At 36.0% G+C, this 20,135-nt stretch overlaps 1 protein-coding gene across 1 annotated transcript; it reads left to right on the top strand.

Moving 5' to 3' along the window:
* The first annotated feature begins 464 nt into the window (after positions 1-464).
* Positions 465-18,643, top strand: LOC121416610. The gene is made up of 12 exons (XM_041610100.1): positions 465-746; positions 1,365-1,380; positions 1,809-2,068; positions 3,215-3,358; positions 3,645-3,938; positions 4,140-4,388; positions 5,259-5,603; positions 13,553-13,773; positions 15,651-15,788; positions 16,311-16,455; positions 17,259-17,286; positions 18,090-18,643. Exons 1-12 carry the CDS (start codon positions 527-529, stop codon positions 18,385-18,387), a joined length of 2,358 nt encoding a protein of 785 aa, XP_041466034.1. The 5' UTR covers positions 465-526; the 3' UTR covers positions 18,388-18,643.
* Positions 18,644-20,135: the final 1,492 nt, after the last annotated feature.

The following is a 20,135-nucleotide window of genomic DNA, read 5'->3' as shown; positions in this document are numbered from 1 at the left end:
CTGTAAATTCAAAAAACATATTTTTTCTGCAATTTATAGGTCTGTTTAAAAAGGGGAAAAGGTGTTTTATTTAAGGAAATTTGGAAAATTTCCATTCACCAAATATCAATTTCTTGTAAGATTTCGCAATCTGGTGAGATTACAGGTGTCATTGAGGCTCAAATGCAGTAACTTCTTTTATTTCAAAGATAGATTATCTCACAGTGTACATGATAATATAACGAATGACCAATGGTTGAGGATTTTCTAAATAATTATTTCAGTATAAATGCTTTCCCCATTTGTTGTTCTTAAAAATGTATACTAACAAAGTATACATGTACATAATAATAATAAGAAGATTGAAACAATATGAAAAGACATGCTCATGGCATTGGCAGCGAAACCAGTAAACCACAATCATAATAGGATTAAATAATATAATATGGAAATTATTGTCGTTCATATCGTAACATCCAGGACGTTAGAAAAAGTCCAGAAAAGTGACTTGCAGTCGGACATTGATGTCCTTACAATAGCCCAATCAATGGATGTAAATCAGTTCTATGACATAGGCGTAGCTCTTGGTTTCACCATTGCTGAACTGGATCGCATAGAGTACAGGAGATTCAATGATAGACAACAAGCTACCTATGACATGCTGTTGATATGGAGAGGGAGACAAGAATCTATCCTAGCAGCAAAGAACACACTCATTACATTCATGGAATCTTTCCAATCATCAGCAACTGATGTATCTATTTCAGGTTCGGGTATCGCTCTATTCGTGTTTATCATATTTGACTATCACCAGGTCACGAATGGTTCCTTAGTTGCCCCTAAAATGACAAAAAATAAAGATCTTAAAGTATACTTATTTGTAAAAATAATTTTTTTCAGATTTATGGTACAATTCCAACCTTGAATAGTTTTGAATTCTAATTCAGAAAGGAAATTAGGGAAATTGACACATATCTCTTTATAATTTCTAGTCGTCCAAGACTTCTAAATTTGCAATGTACCCCTACAGAAATTTAAGCGTGCCGCATGCTAGTAACTAGCATGCGACTAGCAAGGCGGTCGCTAAAGAAGCGAGTGCATGCTAGCGACCAGTCCCTCCTCGCTAAAATATCGCTTAACTATTACTCTGCACGAGTATTACACGCTTATTAAGCCAGCCGCATGCTAGTTACTAGCATGCCGCAAGCTTGCGCAAGCTTCAAAATTTCTGTGGGGGTATATATCATGACGTAGTTCTTTTTATAGTTTAAAGAAGAAAAGAAAATGCTTAGTATTGGCTTTATACTATACTTGTGTGGCTTAAAGTATTTTGTCTTCTCTTTATTGTTTATCGGACTTTATCGGACTTGACTGCGGTCATCAAGACATTGGACCGAATGGGTAAGTTTGTGTTTTCTGTTAATAAATGTGTAATATATGAAAAATAGCACCCGAAACCTTATATTTATCATGCTCTTTACGATTTTCAGAATGTTCGACCAATAGAATGTATATGAATAATAAAAATATTTTCCGTCAATATGTCTTCTTCAGTCAAATTAAATGCATTTTGTTTATATTATTCCCTGTCTGTTCGTATCATACCCTCTCAGAAATGGTCTCAAATAACATGTGGACTAGCTTTACATTCAAGTTTCTTGTAGCTAAAATTTCGATAGGTTCATGTCAACCAACCTAATTATTTCTTTGATTGGGACTATTATGAAACTGAAATAAGCCGGGGGTAATAAAAATATAGAATAAACATTTAAATTCGGTTGGGTTCATTTTTTTCATTTACCGACAATGATCTTATTTCAACGTCACAGAGAGATTCCTGATAGTATGTTGTTACAAGTTGCCCGTTGCATCAGCAAAGAAAAGTTTTATGAGATTGGCAATCAACTGGGATTTGACAGGACAGAATTACAGCACATCGAACATCGATCGTTGTACAATAGAAAGGATGCTAACATCCAAATGCTATCGATTTGGAAGGCATTCCAAACATCAATGGATAAAGGAGAGGAGAAACTGCAGATGGTCTGGAAATCTGTTACCGAAACGTCTCAAGCGACTTGCACGAATGGTATCCAGTACCATTTTGTTTTTCTTCAGAAAATGCACTTATTGTCAGGTTTCATTTCCTTTGTGTTATTTAGGGCCTATTTATTCGAATTTCGTCGAATTTTTACTCGAATGATCAAACTGAAAAGGCAATATTTCAATACGTATAAATGGTGCCCAGTACTTAGAAAATCTTTTTTGAATACTTATCCAGATGAAGCAAAGACCCGAAACTCCAAATTACGAGGTGTATTTTTTTGGTTTTACAAAATTTGTAAATTACCAATAGGTACACTTTGCCTACATAATAAACGAGACAATAGGGCCAATTGAGGATGGAAATGCCAAAGACAGCATCATAAATCAATAGAACAAAAATATTTGTCTTAAGGTTTAAGGTTTTATTAGAATATCCACATATCGCAGTCATTTAGACTGAATTGCATTGGATTTACAAAATATAACAATAAAATGATAACTTGGTCAGTTGGTATAGCAATCGAACATTATAAATACATTATTTACAAATAAAAATACATATGTACAAACACTTTGGGTAACTTAATAGATTAAGGAAAGGGTGACCAGAGTGTAGAGATGAAGGGAAGGGGGATACATTACCACGCCTGAGGAGGGAAAGAGGGTGGGGGAGGATGAGGACAGGAGAGATGAGTGTGAGAGTGGTAATATACAGATGTAATTCTGATTTAAATTGAGAAGAGTACATGTATATCAAAATCTAAATATAACTATGGTAATGATATGTAAATTAAAAGTGTCAGCGACCCCCCTTATAAGTGTGTATTGAAACGTATGTGGTACACGGGCTTATGGTAATAATTGATTAAGAACATTAATACAGCAAATTGGATGATAAAACATACTAGTAATCAAACAAAACATTACTGAGAGTCTTATCTATTCCTATTCTACATATGCGACAATGATAGTTCCTTCCGTCCTCTGTATGCTCTTGGCGTAATAAAAATGCATGTAGTATGGTTTTGTGAACAGAAGAAAGCAAGATATTCCACTCCGACCTTGCGATTTGGAAATTTTGCACTCTATACATTACCTGTTTGTACATAGATGACGGAATTTTAACATTTTGAACACGTCCTGTCCCTAAAACGGTCTGTTGTCACACTATGACCATAATACCTTGCAGATGCTGAGGATGAAAAAGAGGAAACTGATGGTGAGACCCCTCTGAAGCCGGAAGAGAATCACAACCCATCACCTCAACAAGGATCAGAACTAGATGAAGACAAATACCATGAAGAATGGAAGATCATCGAATACACAGAGTCAGGTATGAAATAAATATTAAGAAACGAAGAGGGTGTGGATAGAGAGAGACATATATTGAGGGTGGTGGGGTCTTATTGGCAAAATAAGAAGGAGCAAAGTCAAAAATCAATATACATGTATATAGGGAAACCGATTAGCCTTTTTCTATAATGGCAAGTGGTCAGAAATACCATTATCATGGTAAATATCCGATCCAGCTTCTTGAATATGTTACAGGACAGCCAGGTAACGGTTATTCTTATCACCATTTCTAATAACATTCTATCAATTGTAATTCCTAATCATAGACCAAGATGGAACTGTTGAAGACATCGACGCGCTTGGGGGTTCACCGAGTAATGGCGAACTGTGTGGAGCCGTTCGCCTGGTTGGGAATCTAAATACGGCTCTCGACCTCAGTAGAGCTCTCCGTGTCGACGAAAACGACATTATAGGTCTTATAGCTCCTTCCAACCCTGCACTAATGGAAAGACTAGCATGGCAACTCATCAACCAATGGTATAGACGTTTAGGAAAACAGGAGAAGGAAGAGAAGTTGGCTAGGCTTCTGCAAGGATATAACATCGAAGAAACTCAAACAGGTTTTAATAACAACTATGATTTCAATATTTCTTTGCTCACAAATGCTTTTTAAAATGATGTTGTGTTGTATAATTAAAAAAAATTTTTGTAAGGGGGTGAAAAAATATCTACATTTACCAAATTTTCCTTGAATAATTAAAGACGTACAGGATTATTATTATTCAATGACTGACACCACAACTATTTCCTTCTTTTTAAAGATATTTCTGAAATCTCCAAAAAGATTCACACGAATCCAGACCTCCTACACCTCTCACAGTGGCTGGGTCTATCAGCTTCCGAAATTCTGAAGGTGATGGCGTCATGTCTGTCCTTGGAACCTGCCATGATACGTCAGGTTGCTCTACAGATTCTTCAGAAATGGACACAACAAGGAGGAACAAGACTGAGGTTGCTTGAAATTGCTAGAGCTTTTCATTTTAACGATGCTGCAGAGCAGATAGCCACAGGTAAGTAAAAATATTCATAAGGCAAATTGTGTCATTACTATTCCAGGTTACAGTCACAGTGGCAGATCCAGGGGGGGGGGCATTTCCGGCTCGTGCCCCCTTGAGAGTCATACTCATTATTTTTTTATTATGTCGTCCATGCCCAAGTGTGCCCCCTTGCACATATTTTTTAAAGGGAATATGTCGTTCATGCTCAAATGAGTACATTTTCTTTTCTGTTTTCTCAAATTTTCCGCAGGCAAAAATACCTTCATTTTTAGTGACATTTTTTCCTTCTTAGAATTGTATTTGAGAATTTGCCCCGCCCCCCCCCCCCTCTGGAAAAGCCTGGATCCACCCATAAATAGTCATTACTTTTTCCAGTCTTACAAAGAGTTATGCTTAATTCAATTAATTAGCATAAACTATATGGAAATTCATCGTTCTCATTTATTCGAAATTTAAACAATGCCTTTTATCATGTTTATAAATGAAAAAGAAGAACACTCCCTTGTCAAGACAAAGATGAAATACTGTCTATTTTATCATGTCTAAAAAGGATTTTGAACAAACAGTTACTTTATAAGTTGGCATTGCTAGCCTTTGAAGCGAATCAATAGCAATTCCTGTCAACTCAGGGTCCAGTACTTTCACAATTTTTCTCAGAATTTAATAGTAATATGAAATCGCATAACAACGTCAAAGTATTTACGTTTCATTATTCACTAAGTTAGGGAAATAACAGGCACTACTTCTATTCCTTATAGGTAGCAGCATATTCATTAATAACCTGTTTCCTATTATAACATAAATTGCAGGTATAATTTTAGAAGAAAAGGAAATCGATAATATCATTTTGCTGAACATATTCTCTTGTGCCATCAATTACAGCAATTTCACAACATCCAGGCTTCCCGGATCCGTTTTCACATGCCACCATTGATCACAATGGTGGAGAGTTGAAGCTTGATTGCCTTGGAATCAGAGTATCCATTCCTTCGGGTGCGATCTCAAAAGGAATGAGATCAATTGCTACTTTATGTGTCCCTAGGAGTAATTCATTTAACATTCCCCTGGATAATGGAGAGGTTCTCGTGACACACATCATCCGATGTTCCTTCTCGCAAGAGCTTCGTAAACCCGCGGCTGTGACGCTTCCACACTGCATCCTCTCAGATCGATATCAACAGAAGAAGGAAGACTTGTGTTTCAAGTTATATACCAAACTAGGACAAGGTATTGTTGAATAAATGACATTCCTGTAAGTTTGAGAATAAGGCATAATGTGGATTTTTTTTTGGTTTTGCCACTGCATGTTTGTATAAAGTCAGTTTCAAAATATCTTTGTAGTATGTGATTTCTTTAAACCAAATTCAAAACAAAACGGCGAGTAACACTGCAAAATGTTAAGTTTAGTATTATGATGGGATATTCATTTCGTCTATGAAATTAATTTTGGGCCTATTTAAAGCCTAACGCTATGTTTTAACGACTGGATAATCTGTGATTTACCAAGAGAAGAAAGGTATAGGTATAAATGTTTTAACGTAACTCTATGTGGTGTGAGAGTGTAAGTTTGGTGTGTAAAAGTGTATGTGTATGTGACAGTGGGGGGGGGGGGGGGGGGGTCTGAGAGTGGGTATGTCTGATGTTGTTTCGCGAGCTTGATTGCGAGTTTATGTCGCGATTTCCTTTTTTTTATGTATGTATGAATGGTTTTGCTTGTTTTGAATGCGGGGATTCTGTTGTTACGATGCTGCAACAAATAACAAAGAAGATTTTGAAATATAAAGTTTAAATTTTCCCTTTTTTTATTACAGGAAATAATTATACATAAATAAAACAAATAATGATCTTACATGAATCTCTTGAAGTGTCCGATGTAAAATCCCGAAGTGATGATACTATATCCAAGTAATAATCCAAATGATAAAATCCTAGTTGACCGGCGAAAATTCACAATGATGGCGATGATGAAACTGATGTTGAAGTACGATGAATAATAAGAGTCACTGTAACGAGTTGAAATGTCCGTGAAGACGATGTTGATGATGATTAATAGTCAATTTCAGCAATTCATGGGTTGAAGCGTGTTCGTTGAACAGGTTGATGATGTTGATGATCTCGATGAGAACTGATAATTTCTCTCTGCAAACAGTTCATTGATGGTGGGCAAGTAATTCGACACAATATAGATATTCCAGGTGGAAACTGATATGATCTGGTGAAGTGATCTCATATGATGTGATGTGATCTCCTGCTCTCATATGATGTGATGATCAAGTGATTTAATATGATGTGATGATCCTTAAAGAAACTGCAGCTTTATATACTAATTACAAGTATTCTAGATCATTCTCAAATTTCAACTAATCTACAAGCTTCTAGAATTCACTCTTCTGGAAGCTTCTTTATTTCTAAAACATTCTTGAATGACCTCATTGAAATCAACATGTGTAAACAAAATACCTAAGCCTATTCATTTCCACTACCAATACAATTCTATTGTTTGGCTTTTCCCTATTCAACAATAAAACTCCTTGGCCTTTAAATAGGCAAGGCCTGCACAATAAAAAGACATTCTGGAACGTTCTTACAAACATGCTGTGGAATGTACTTGATCATTCTAGGCTATTCTTAAAGAGGAAATAACTAATAGATGAATGTAATTGCTTTTAAAATTCTTTAACAATTATTCTTATATGTAACACCTCCCCCACCGGTGAAAAGAAAGCTTTACCGTAGTAAAGGTTTCTTTAAGATTAATTTTTCTTTTAACTGTTCAAAGTCATCTTGATAAATCATTTACAGTTATCGTGTACAAAGATATAGTACTTAACGAACATGTTAAAATAAAGGAACATCAAAGATGTTTTCTTCAAATGACACACTTGGTCAAAATCATGAATAATTTCACTTTTTATACTCTTGACAGAGCATCAGCAATTACATTATTCTTTCCCTTTATGTGTACAATTGTCAAAGGGAATGGTTGGAGCATTAGGCTCCATCTATACAGTCTTTGATTCTTTGTTTTGAATTTCTCCAAAAACACAAGAGGATTGTGATCTGTATAGACTGTAATCTCTCCATTGGTTAGATACACCTCAAACTGCTGAAGGACTAGTACGAGACTCAGGGCCTCTTTTTCAATAGTTGAGTACTTCTTCTGAAATCGATTGAGTTTCTTAGAGAAGTAGCACACTGGTTTTTCGATGCCTTCTTCATCTTCTTGGAGCAATACTGCTCCTACTCCAACATCACATGCATCAATAGCTACTTTGAATGGCTTTGTGAAGTTTGGAGCTGCCAAAACAGGTTCATTCACCTAAATGGTCTTTAATTTCTCAAATGATCCTTGACATTCGTCAGACCAAACATACTTCACTTTTGCCTTCAGCAGGTTTGTCAGAGGACTAACCACTGTACTGAAATTTGGAACAAATTTCCTGTAGAAGCCACTCATACCTAAGAATCTGAGCAATTCTTTCTTAGTTGTGGGAATTGGGAAGTCTAAGATAGCTTGTATCTTGGCTTCTCTTGGTAGCACTTGCCCTTGACCAACCACATGACCAAGATATGTGACCTTTGCCTTGGCAATTTCACTCTTCATCAGATTCACTACTAGATTGACTTTGTCCAGCCTGTCAAACAGTGCTCGCAAGTGATTCAGATGATCATTCCAAGTATCACTGTATACTAGGATGTCGTCTATGTGTACGACGCAATTGTTAAGTCCGGCAATCACTTGATTTGTTAACCTTTGGAAGGTTGCAGGTGCATTTTTCATTACAAAAGGCATGACTTTGCATTGAAATAAGCCTTCAAGTGTGACAAAGGCTGATATCTCTTTGGCTCGGTCAGTCAATGGCACTGGCCAATATCCTTTAAGCAAGTCTATCTTTGTGATATAGGCAGAATTTCAACCCTATCAATACAATCTTCTAATCTAGGAATTGGATACGAGTCAGTCTTAGTTACTGCATTTACCTTTCGGTAATCAATGCAAAATCTCTGAGAGCCATCTGGCTTTGGAACCATTACAATGGGAGAACTCCAACTACTCTGACTCGGTTCAATTATGTCATTATCTAACATGAACTGTTTTTCCTTATTCACCATTTCCAACTTGCTTGGATTGAGCCTATAAGGATTCTGTTTCATAGGTCTTACATCACCTACGTCTACATCATGTACAGTTAAAGGTGTACGACCTGGTTTGTCTTCACACACATTTTTATATTCTTTTAACAGGCCAGATATATCATTTCTCTGATCTTCAGGCAGGTGTTTTAATGCCTCATCCATATTTCCTAACATCTCTGAGTTAGATAACTTTACACCACATGGTTCGTTCTTAGATACATCTGTATAAGACAATTCATTATCGGTCTTTCCATAGCATTCTTCTTCATGTACATCTACATGTTTTTCTTCTTCTTTGACCTGTGTTGTACCTATTGGCTGCCTAGCCTCTCGCTCAAAGTATTCTTTTAACATGTTTACATGACAAACTCTTTGAGACTTTCTTCGATCAGGGGTACTGATCACATAGTTGACATCATTCAATTTCTTTTTGACTATGTAGGGACCACTAAACCTAGCTTTCAAGGGCTCACATTGCAAAGGCAAAAACACTAACACTTTGTCTCCAGGCTTGAAACTTTGCTCTTTTGCATTTTTGTCAGCTTGAGCTTTCATTTTTCCCTGCGACTCTTTCAAGTGTTCCTTAGCCACATCACAAGCTTTTGAGAGCCTTTCTCTAAACTTTGACACATAGTCTAGAAGGTTTACATCATCATCCTGAACCATAAACCTCTCTTTGATCAGCTTTAGGGAACCCCTAACCTCATGACCATAGACCAATTCAAATGGACTGAAACCCGTGGACTCATTCGGGGAATCCCTAGTTGCAAACAGTAGGAATGAGATCCCTTTATCCCAGTCATCGGGATAGACTTCACAATAAGCCCTAATCATGGTCTTCAAAGTCTGATGATAGCGTTCTAACGCTCCTTGGGACTGTGGGTGATAAGCAGAGGACTTGATCTGCTTTATTCCCAACTCCTTCATAACTTGCTGAAATATTCCTGACATGAAATTTGACCCTTGATCAGATTGAATTTCCTTCGGCAGACCGTACCTAGTGAAAAACTGCACTAACGCCTGCACCATTGCCTTCGCAGTGATACACCTCAAAGGTATCGCCTCTGGAAACTGTGTAGACAAGTCCATGATCGTCAGGAGAAATCTGTGACCCGACCTCGTTTTGGGTAAGGGTCCGACACAATCAACAAGAACCCTAGTAAAAGGTTTATCAAATGCCGGAATGGGTATCAATGGAGCAGGCTTGATAGAAGGCTGTGCCTTACCAATAATCTGACATGTGCGACATGTCTTACAGAAATGCACAACATCTTTGTGCATCTTAGGCCAATAGAAATGCCTCATAATTCTATCTTTTGTCTTCCGAATACCGACATGACCTGCCATAGGTAACTCATGAGCCATTTTCAGAATATCTGTGCGGTAACAAGGAGGAACTACAACCTGGTGAATTATACACCAATCTTCATTAGCTGGTCTCCGGGGAGGTCTCCCTTTCCTCATCAAAATGTCATCTTTGACATAAAAGCACTAAGGAGCCTTATCAGCCTCAGCCTCAGAACATGCTTTATGTGACAAGCGTTTTAATTCTGGGTCTGCCTGTTGTGCCTGTACTAGGGAGGATTTACTAAACAAACTATCATTGTTAGCAACAGAGCCTTCAACACTATCCCCATTCAAATCCTTGAAAATGGTTTCAGCTAACCAGACATCAGTACTCTCCTCTACATCAGCAGATTCCGCATCATCCTTTTCAGCTCTACGAGTCTGAGACCTAGTAACAACACAATCCGGGAAAATCCCAGGAAAATCTTCCTGCAACAATTCAGTTTCAGCTACCTCAACGGGCTTCTCCGAAACCACTGGAGATGCAACAACTCTATCTCCAGCCAAGTCATTACCTAACAAGAAATCAACACCTTCCATGGGTAATTCTGGAACGACACCAACAGTCACAGGACCACTAACTAGGTCACACTTTAAGTCGACCTTATGCAAAGGAACCGACATAAAATTTGGGCCAATACCTTGAACTAAGACGTTGGCATTCTCTGAACTCTCCGGAGGAAGAGCCGAATCACCTGGCACCATCAGGGACTGTGCAGCCCCTGTATCCCTAAGGATCACCACTGACCTACCAGCAGCACCGGTCGAACAAGGGGATACTTCACCATCATGCAAAAAACTTCTAAAAGTTTCATCAACCTGCTTGACTTTATCAGCAAATACCAGAGAAACACTCTCAACATCCCGATTGGGCTCTGATGGAACAAACTCCATCGAGGGAACACTTGTTTGCTTGACAAAACCCATGTCTTTCTTAGTTTTGGTTGGCATTCCAACCAATTTCCAACATGATTCTTTCAAATGTCCCGATTTATGACAATGAGTACAAATTTTGGAACTACGACTCTCAGACCTTTTGGTTGATTCTGTGCCCCCACTAGCCTGATTCTTGTTAGCGTCTTTGTCCTTGCTTGCATATTTTCCCTCACTAGGTTTATTGTGGGATTCAAATGACCCTTTTCCTTTCTTTTTCCAATAATTCTTGAAAGGAGGCCTATCTCCACTACCTTTATGTGTGACCTCAAATTCATCAGCTACTATGGCTGCTTTACTGACTTCAGTAACTCTATGGTCATCTAAGTGAGATTTAATGCCAATGAAAAGGAAGACTCTTTTTGAATTCTTCTAGGAGGACAACTTCCCTAAGGTGAACAAAATCTTTGTCAACTTTCAGTGATCTATATCACTTATCGAAGATCATCTCTTGTTCCCTAGCAAATTCAACATACGTCTGGCCTGTTTGTCTTTGCATGTTCCTAAATTTATGTCTGTACGCTTCTGGTACCAACTCATATGCATTGAGAATTGTTTCTTTTACTGTAGCATAGTCACATGATTGCGTTTCAGAGAGTGAAGAATAGACTTTTGCAGCCTTTCCAACGAAAACACTTTGGAGGAGAAGAGTCCAGTATTCCTCAGGCCATTTTAGTCTCTTGGCCACTTTTTCAAATGACACAAAATATGTATCAACTCCCTCTTCATCAAATTTTGGCACAAGGCGAATGTTTTTCGCCACATCAAAGCCTTGGGGAGATTTATCTTTAACAGAGTTAGTATTTGCATGAGCTAACTCCATTTCTTTCAATTTCAACTGGTACTCCAATCTCATTTTCTCCATTTCAATGTTTTCTTTCATCTTTATTTCCTCCAATTGAATGTTTTCTCTGATTCTCTCTTTTTCCAATTCAATGTTTGCCAGTTGGATCTGAGCATCGTCTGAAACAATAACAGAAGTTTCAGACTCCTCTGTAAGCTTCATGTGTCTAGCTAACAAGTCAATTATCTCTGCCTTCTTTAAACCTGGGGCTAGAGATACACCCAAATGATCACAAACTGTTATCAAATCATCTTTCTTCAGTGACTTCAAATGATCATATGACAATTCTGTCATTGCAAGAAATTCTTCAACATCAAATGTAGCCATAGTGAATATACACACATACAAGCACATAATAACACGGTACAGTATATTCTAGAACTTTCCAAAAATTTCCAAAATGTTTCCAATTCAAATTGGCTTTTGTTTCGAATTGACTTTCGTCTCAAATCGGCTTTCGTTTCCTGAAAAAATGTTTTTTAGTTTCAAATTGGCTTATACAAATTTGGTTTTCGTTTCCCGGACAAGCCCCCAAAATTATTTGTTACGATACTGCAACAAATAACAAAGAAGATTTTGAAATATAAAGTTTAAATTTTCCTTTTTTTTATTACAGGAAATAATTATACATAAATAAAACAAATAATGATCTTACATAAATCTCTTGAAGTGTCCGATGTAAAATCCCGAAGTGATGATACTATATCCAAGTAATAATCCAAATGATAAAATCCTAGTTGACTGGCGAAAATTCACAATGATGGCGATGATGAAACTGATGTTGAAGTACGATGAATAATAAGAGTCACTGTAACGAGTTGAAATGTCCGTGAAGACGATGTTGATGATGATTAACAGTCAATTTCAGCAATCCATGGGTTGAAGCGTGTTCGTTGAACAGGTTGATGATGTTGATGATCTCGATGAGAACTGATAATTTCTCTCTGCAAACAGTTCATTGATGGTGGGCAAGTAATTCCACACAATATAGATATTCCAGGTGGAAATAAACTGATATGATCTGGTGAAGTGATCTCATATGATGTGATGTGATCTCCTGCTCTCATATGATGTGATGATCAAGTGATCTAATATGATGTGATGATGTCCTTAAAGAAACTGCAGCTTTATATACTAATTACAAGTATTCTAGATCATTCTCAAATTTCAACTAATCTACAAGCTTCTAGAATTCACTCTTCTGGAAGCTTCTTTATTTCTAAAACATTCTTGAATGACCTCATTGAAATCAACATGTGTAAACAAAATACATAAGCCTATTCATTTCCACTACCAATACATTTCTATTGTTTGGCTTTTCCCTAGTCAACAATAAAACTCCTTGGCCTTTAAATAGGCAAGGCCTGCATAATAAAAAGACATTCTGGAACGTTCTTACAAACATGCTGTGGAATGTACTTGATCACTCTAGGCTATTCTTAAAGAGGAAATAACTAATAGATGAATGTAATTGCCTTTAAAATTCTTTTACAATTATTCTTATATGTAACACTGTGTATAGTTGTTTTCGGGAGTAATGCATTTGTGTGTGTGGGTCAGTGGTGTATTAAATGTGGTACGTTATATGTATGTGTGCGTATCGGTGTGTGTGTGTGTTCATATGTGTGCACCTGCGTATATTGAAAAAAATATTATATTAAATGAGGGTGTCGCTTCTATTCGGTTAGTGAGGTGAGGTCTTTCAGCAAACAGTTTCGCAGGTTCCTTGCAGAAACTACACGTATTTCTTACAGAAAATAATTATTTTATATTATTCACATTTACACCTTTATAAAACTAATGATTTTTCGGTTGTCTAATATAAATTGTAATCAATCATATAATTTTAGAATCGAAATCCTTGTGACACCTGTAACACCATGTTACTTTCCTGATGTCTTTGCCATTCAATTAGGACAATTTGGTTGCAGGGCTATTGAATCATCGAAAGGTTTTGAGATCTCAGAAGACAGGATTACGTTCTCGACACGTCATCTTCAGTACTTCGCTTTGTCTTCGAATGATGTCCGAGGAATTCAGTTCATCTGTGAGGTGTCACAACCTCTCTTCAAGTGCAACACTCCACAGCCCACTCTACGAATCCGCATAGCACATCCTTACAACAAAGACTCTGTAGTAAGTCAGAACCGTGTATTACTTCTGATAGTGATTTTAGACACCAATGCCTGATAAAACTACACTTTATAACTAATTTAGCTCTTAAAGAGCGTGCATAGTGACTCCACTTCGGAGTGCTGATTTGTCTAGTTCAAATTTGAACGAGAAAATTCCGCACTCCGAAGGAATGCTGAATTTAAGAGCTTAATTAGCTCTTCGTAGTTTTTCGTTTTTAAAAGTGTAGTTTTGAGAGTGGAAATGATTTTTGATCTGTAATAGCATTTCCTCTTTAGCATTTTCCGTGACGTATATTATGTTGTTGTATCTAATGTATTATGTTGATTACTTTAAAATAAAACCAATAAACGCAAATTAAACAAAACATTACATGTATCTGAATACTGAAGAAAAATACATTGTGTGTAGACATTATCTAGAATCCATTCCTTTATTAAATCATTGCCCTTTGTTTATATATAAAAAAAGGTTTTAAATAGATGTATTGTCATGAACAACTTTCATAATCCCTCTAGAATTGATATTAAAAAACAGGGATACTTGATTGACGGCTTTAACTACATGTATACAAATTATGAAAACCTCGAATATTAATTCTTTACCTATAAATAGTCAATTTTATATAATTATAAGTAATTCATTTTCCAGTATCACAATGAATATTAGCTGTAATAAAAAGGAGAATTAGAGCCTGTTGAAAGTAGGTTAGCTTGTATGAAATAGGAAAACCCACGAATCAAAGACTAATTAAATTTTGACAAATATTATGCAAGTACCAGGACAGTTTAGAGCATGTCGAAAGTCGAATATTGAATTATTCGAATGTGGAGAACACAAAGGCTATATATACACCAATTGCCGATGCGACCAATATTTGCAATCTTAGCAAAATCTACACCTGAAAATGGTAATGAAAATACATCCTCTGTCTTTGTTTGTATTTTTTGGTGAATCCTCTACATGTCATCCTCTGAGGAATCATTTTGGGCCCATTATACAAAAAGACGCGATTGATCCGATCAATCTCAATTGTATGGAAATCCATCAAAAAGTCATTTGTTCTTATTTGGAAATGTGCACATTGTCCTTTATAAACAAAGAGAACCATACTGAACCGGTGAAGACAACAATGAACATATGGATATACATCACATATCTAGAAAACATTGTGAATTAACATTCATTTTATATGTTGGTGTTGTTGGTTGTCCATAGTTGTGGTTGATTGGATCAATCGTAACGATTTGTAAGATACAAAGGTGCTAAGTTTAAAAAGTGGCAGTTTAAGCAAAGTATACGCAGACTTAATCGGAGGCTGTACAATATTGTGTGACATCAGTCGTACATCTCATTCGCCTTGCCAATGAGAGGATGTACATAAGGCAGGTGGTCTCATCATTCAAATGCACATTAATTTCTTTTTTTATTTAATTTTATGTTATTATCCAATACTTGTTCAAACCTATGAATCTCTGTCTTCTTCATTATCTCAGCAACAAAGATCTACATTATTTCTCGTGCTGCAGCTGCTCCTTCCTATGTAATTCCAAAGTCCAGAAAATAGGCCGGTTTCAACTCCTTTCAATCTCTTGCCCCCCGTCTTTGGAACAATTTCCATTCAACTCTTAGAAACCTCTCTTCTCTTGACCTCTTCAAAAAAAAACATGTCGAAACACACTTAGATAACCATAAACCTTAACTTGTCTTATGCCATCAACAGCGCTTCGTATCCTCTGGAAAAAAGCGCTATACAAATCCAATTATTATATTTATCTATTTACTTTTTCTCAAACTTTCATCAACGTTTGTCACCTTTTTTGTAACATGTAACTTATTCCATGAGCTTCCTGCTCATTTAACAATTTTTGTGCCTTCAGGAGTTTCGGCAAAGAAATGACAGCCGTTCGCAAGAAATCTTCTACCAAGTTACGAATGTTATCAAATTCACTCTGGATTCAGCAGAAGACGATATAATGCTATTGTGTGTTTCTGACTCAGAGAAGACACAGGAAACCGTAAGCATCTTTAAACTTTGTTGGTCGTATGTATATGTGATTTCTCTCCTGTAACACTTACCTCCTTCGGTTTCAAGTCACAGTTCCAGATTTTAATTGAATATAATATGAAAGACATTAATTTTGAAAAGGGCTATGTTCATGATCAACAAGGACATGAAGGACACAAATAATTGAAGTGTACAACATGTTGTCATGAATGATGAGATGAATAATAAAACGACAAATGCTAGTTTAAGATATACTTAGCCCGATGGACGATATGTTAGAGTTTTTGCCAATCTACCAACAAGACCTTGTACACATTCATGTTTTATATAATATGAGAGGTGGCAATACTAGCCAGCTGCGTCTAAAATATTAGGATAAGCTCAATATCGTAACGACATCACGCTACGCATCCCTTTTTCTCTCTGCTTTTTGTATTCTGGATTTCTTTTGCTCTATTGTTTATTCATTTAAATCTCTTTTTTTCGTGTTTCTTTACTTTATTCTACATCTTTCGTTTTGTTTCTTCTCAAGGTTCATGTTGGTTCCCTACTCTCAGGAGGATGTATTATAGCACACTTCAATCTCCCGCCCTCTAGCGGCCAGAAAAGTGTCAGTGTCTGCATTGAGCAGGGTTCATCCACACTGGCAGAAGGAGAAATACACATTTCTAGTGAAGGTAAACAAAAATCTTATTTCGGAGAAAGAATCCTCAAGCTTGAAAGAGACGGGAGGTTTTGTAGATAGTATTGATATACTTCAAACGTTCATCTTGCAAAGTACTAGAAAGTTTCCTTTCGAGTAAAGGTCGGAGTTCATGAGAATCATGACTCAACCATTTTGCGCCCCACGTACCGACCCTATGCATTTAAGAAATCGGGTTAGTCTTCGTAGTATATATGCTTCCATTACATTTACATCTGTTGAAAAATCTTGTTTAAACCTGCCTTAATATTCATATTTGGAGTTACTGGTCACTACAAGTGGAAAATATTATTTTTTTTTTGTTTTCGGTACTGTGAGGGTGCACTCTAAAGAAATATTGGGTAAAAATTATCAATTATGGTAATTATGTGTCCAACCAACATTTGGCATTTCTTTTAGCTATTTTTATGTATCCAGTGTGATGAAACTTTTGTCCATTCTAAAGTAATTGCTGCTTATTTTCTAACCTTACTGGACAATATGCTTCCCGAACTGAGTAAAATACTTTCGAAAATATTTTATAAATATAACCCTCGTTGTGATAAAAATTTTACCCAATATGTTTTACAGTGTAGTGAAAAAAGGAGTATATCCATATTGATGATATTATTGTTGTCATGTAAATTTTAGTGCCAGCGGAGGCCGAATTTCAGTGTTTTTACAGACAATAAATATTTGAATCTTGAATTGTAATGTTGATAGAAGCAGTAAATTCACTGTACGGCGTCTTCATTAAAGACAATGAGTATTGCACTCTTTTTTTATTCTTATAAACAGTGGAACCTAACTACGAACAGACTCACAGGTAAGAGTTTTATCATTTTTTATCAACTTAGGTTAAATCACAGATAATGGTAACGATGTTTGAAGACGGGTGCTCGTATTGAAAAAAATATAAGAAAAAAGGTGAGAATGAAGGTGACTTTGGTAGAAATATGACACCTCTGGACCCCTCAGAAGAACAGCCGCTAGGCTGAAGAGGGCTATCCAGCCCACGTGTTGGAAAATGAATAAATAAAAAAAAAAAAAAAGCAAAAATATGGGTGAAGGCCAAAAAAAGATGATTTTATCAAATTTCTACATATTAGCATTTTAACCTGATTGTCAGAGTTAAATATCATGGGGTTCTTTAGCATCCCTCCTTAATTCCCAGGGTCATTTAAAATTGTCATCAAGGTATCGTGACATATTTACTATTAAGTTGAAACGTTAGCAATAACTAATCAAATACTTTTTCGAGGACTGAATAAACAATTGTAATGATAATGGGCTGTGAACTAATTTTGCAATAAAGCATTGAAACAAAAATATTTTAAACAAGTATATCTTGTAAACAGATGACATGCTACTGGATACCTAATAGTTATTGACGTCCTGCTACCTTCATGCCTTTATCATTTATTTTCAAATGTGAAAATCTGAATGGATAAATAGCTCTCAGTAGCCTTATTTTAAGTAAGCTATAGAATGCTTTTTACTTTTAACTGTGCGTCTTGACATGAATATGACAAAACAAACATGACGAATTTCTTTTTCTAATAATTTGGCGTAAGTCTTTGGAGAAAAATGATCTATAGCCTTTCACTTTTACTGATGTTGATTTTGCAGAAGAGGTAGAATACGGTTCGTTTCGAACCACATGCTGCATATGCTTTCTGGTTTAGTGTGTCAAATAAAGGAGGCCTGTGAGCTTGGCTACAAACTCGGCCTATCCTACTCAACGGTGGAGAAATACCTCGTCAGAGCAGACTCTTCGGCCAGGAGTGTCTCAAGATCAGGTCTCAAAGAAATGCTTAAGGATTGGAGAAGGCGTGTTCGACCTAGTGAGCAGGTTAACAAACTTCGCCTTGCATTAGAGGCCGCAGGATTAAGACGTGAATCGGAAGTTATCTTTCAAGAAAATTGAAATGAAGTCGGTCGCCATTTGACACACTGAACATCTTAGAGCATTTTGTACATTCGGAAATACACACTTGAAGAATTGTGTACAAGGATTTTTCTTCTACGACTTCTTTTTCGCACATGGACATATAACATTGTGTGAAAAGCTTTGCATAATTTCAGAAATTATGTTTGCATCAATATGATTTATTTTGTTCTCTTTTTCTTTCTTGTAATACATGTATGTACGCATATAATGAATAAGTCAATTATAATTTCTTCATTTCCAAGGGGATCCACACTTTACAAGCTTTGCTTTTTAGTGGATCCCCCTCATTTCGATTTATGGTCTATATCATACTGTTTTTTTTCTGTTTTACGAAGTAAGAGTGCCCTATAAAATCGTACTTGATTTGTATTGCTTTATATTACTTTGTATTATGTTTTGGGTGGAAATGAAATAAAAGAATTGAATTGAGAAATACCTATTCATCTGGAAATCAAAAAAAAATGTCACATCTATTCATGTTTTTTAGATGCAGGCGGTCTCAAAGGTACCAAAGAAAAGTGGCTCAATTAGAGCACCAGACTCTTGTATATTACCTGTATTAATAAAGATAAAGGGACTTCTACCTTGTAGTCAGGAACATGGATGGAGTTTTAAATGGAGAAAAAAAGTAATAACTTTAACATTTACATAAATGTTGATAAAATATAGTGTCCGCTGGAAGATCAGCTTATTTAAAGTGTTTACATTGTCGTAGATAAATGAGAATTATGAATAATTATCATTTTCTTTGTTATCATTATCACAAAGCCTTTTTAAAGAATAATAATCAAGTGTCTTTATGAAGACGGTGTACATAAATCAGTTCAATTCTGTAGGACACAAACTTGTTGATGATGATCCACAGCATTTATATTGCGCCATATTATCTGTTTAAAGCATTCAAAGGTGCAGGCTCATCCAATACATTAATCTCTACACATCTGCCGAAATAAGTGAGTTTTGAGAGATTAATGTTATAATCTAGTCATTAAAATGAGAAAGAGAGTAATAATAACTAAAAAAATCCCAACGTTTTATGGCAGTGTTGCATTTTGAACATCATGATCATGTACGCTGCGAGATCAGCGTTTGACAGTGCTTGCCTTATTTCTTTTTTTTTATTTTATTGTTATTTGTTTTTGCTTTCAAGGTCTTGTAAGCCTATAGCAGCACCTTTGATACTGACAACGTGTGTAAAAGACGACAAGAAAATATTTCACAAACCTTTAAATTTCTATAACAAATGTAAAAAAAAAAGGTCTACGCTGCAGTTCATTCAAAACCAATGTAATATTTACTAAATTTCGCAAAGTCGTTTGGAAGGTAAGCGAAAGAGGTGCAGTCATTAAACAAAAGATAGGGTTCATTTGCATGTTTGGAAACTGTCAAGTTTTGAAGGAACAAAAGTGTTATAAACACTAGAAACGATCAAGATAATGAAAAATCCATAATGTCATGAATGTTTAATGGAACTTTTGGATCTCCTCCTAATTACATATAGGGCAATTAGCGATTTATATGAACATTGAATGTTTTATGAATTCCTAAGGTTTTATAAAGTGTCTTCCAAGGTCTTGAAACATTTTACCACGCTGTAAATATCAACTAGGTCGTATGGTTAACCTTACTTTGCCTTATTCTCACAGTAAGCCGTAATTACGTTATGCAATGTTCCATTTAAATATAGCTGAATATTTAACAGTTTCTTCCAAAGTTATGAAATA

The sequence above is a fragment of the Lytechinus variegatus genome, chromosome 6 (assembly GCF_018143015.1).
Source record: "Lytechinus variegatus isolate NC3 chromosome 6, Lvar_3.0, whole genome shotgun sequence".
NCBI classification, from domain to species: Eukaryota; Metazoa; Echinodermata; class Echinoidea; order Temnopleuroida; family Toxopneustidae; genus Lytechinus; species Lytechinus variegatus.
Note: the sequence above shows the minus strand (reverse complement) of the source record. Positions and strands in the feature narration are given on the sequence as shown.

Coding starts and splice junctions, on each gene's coding strand:
- LOC121416610 (XM_041610100.1), top strand. CDS start 527: ATGGATGTAAATCAGTTCTATGACATAGGCGTAGCTCTTGGTTTCACC. Junction 3,359..3,644: donor CATCGAATACACAGAGTCAG/GTATGAAATAAA, acceptor TCCTAATCATAG/ACCAAGATGGAACTGTTGAA. Junction 4,389..5,258: donor TGCAGAGCAGATAGCCACAG/GTAAGTAAAAAT, acceptor CATCAATTACAG/CAATTTCACAACATCCAGGC.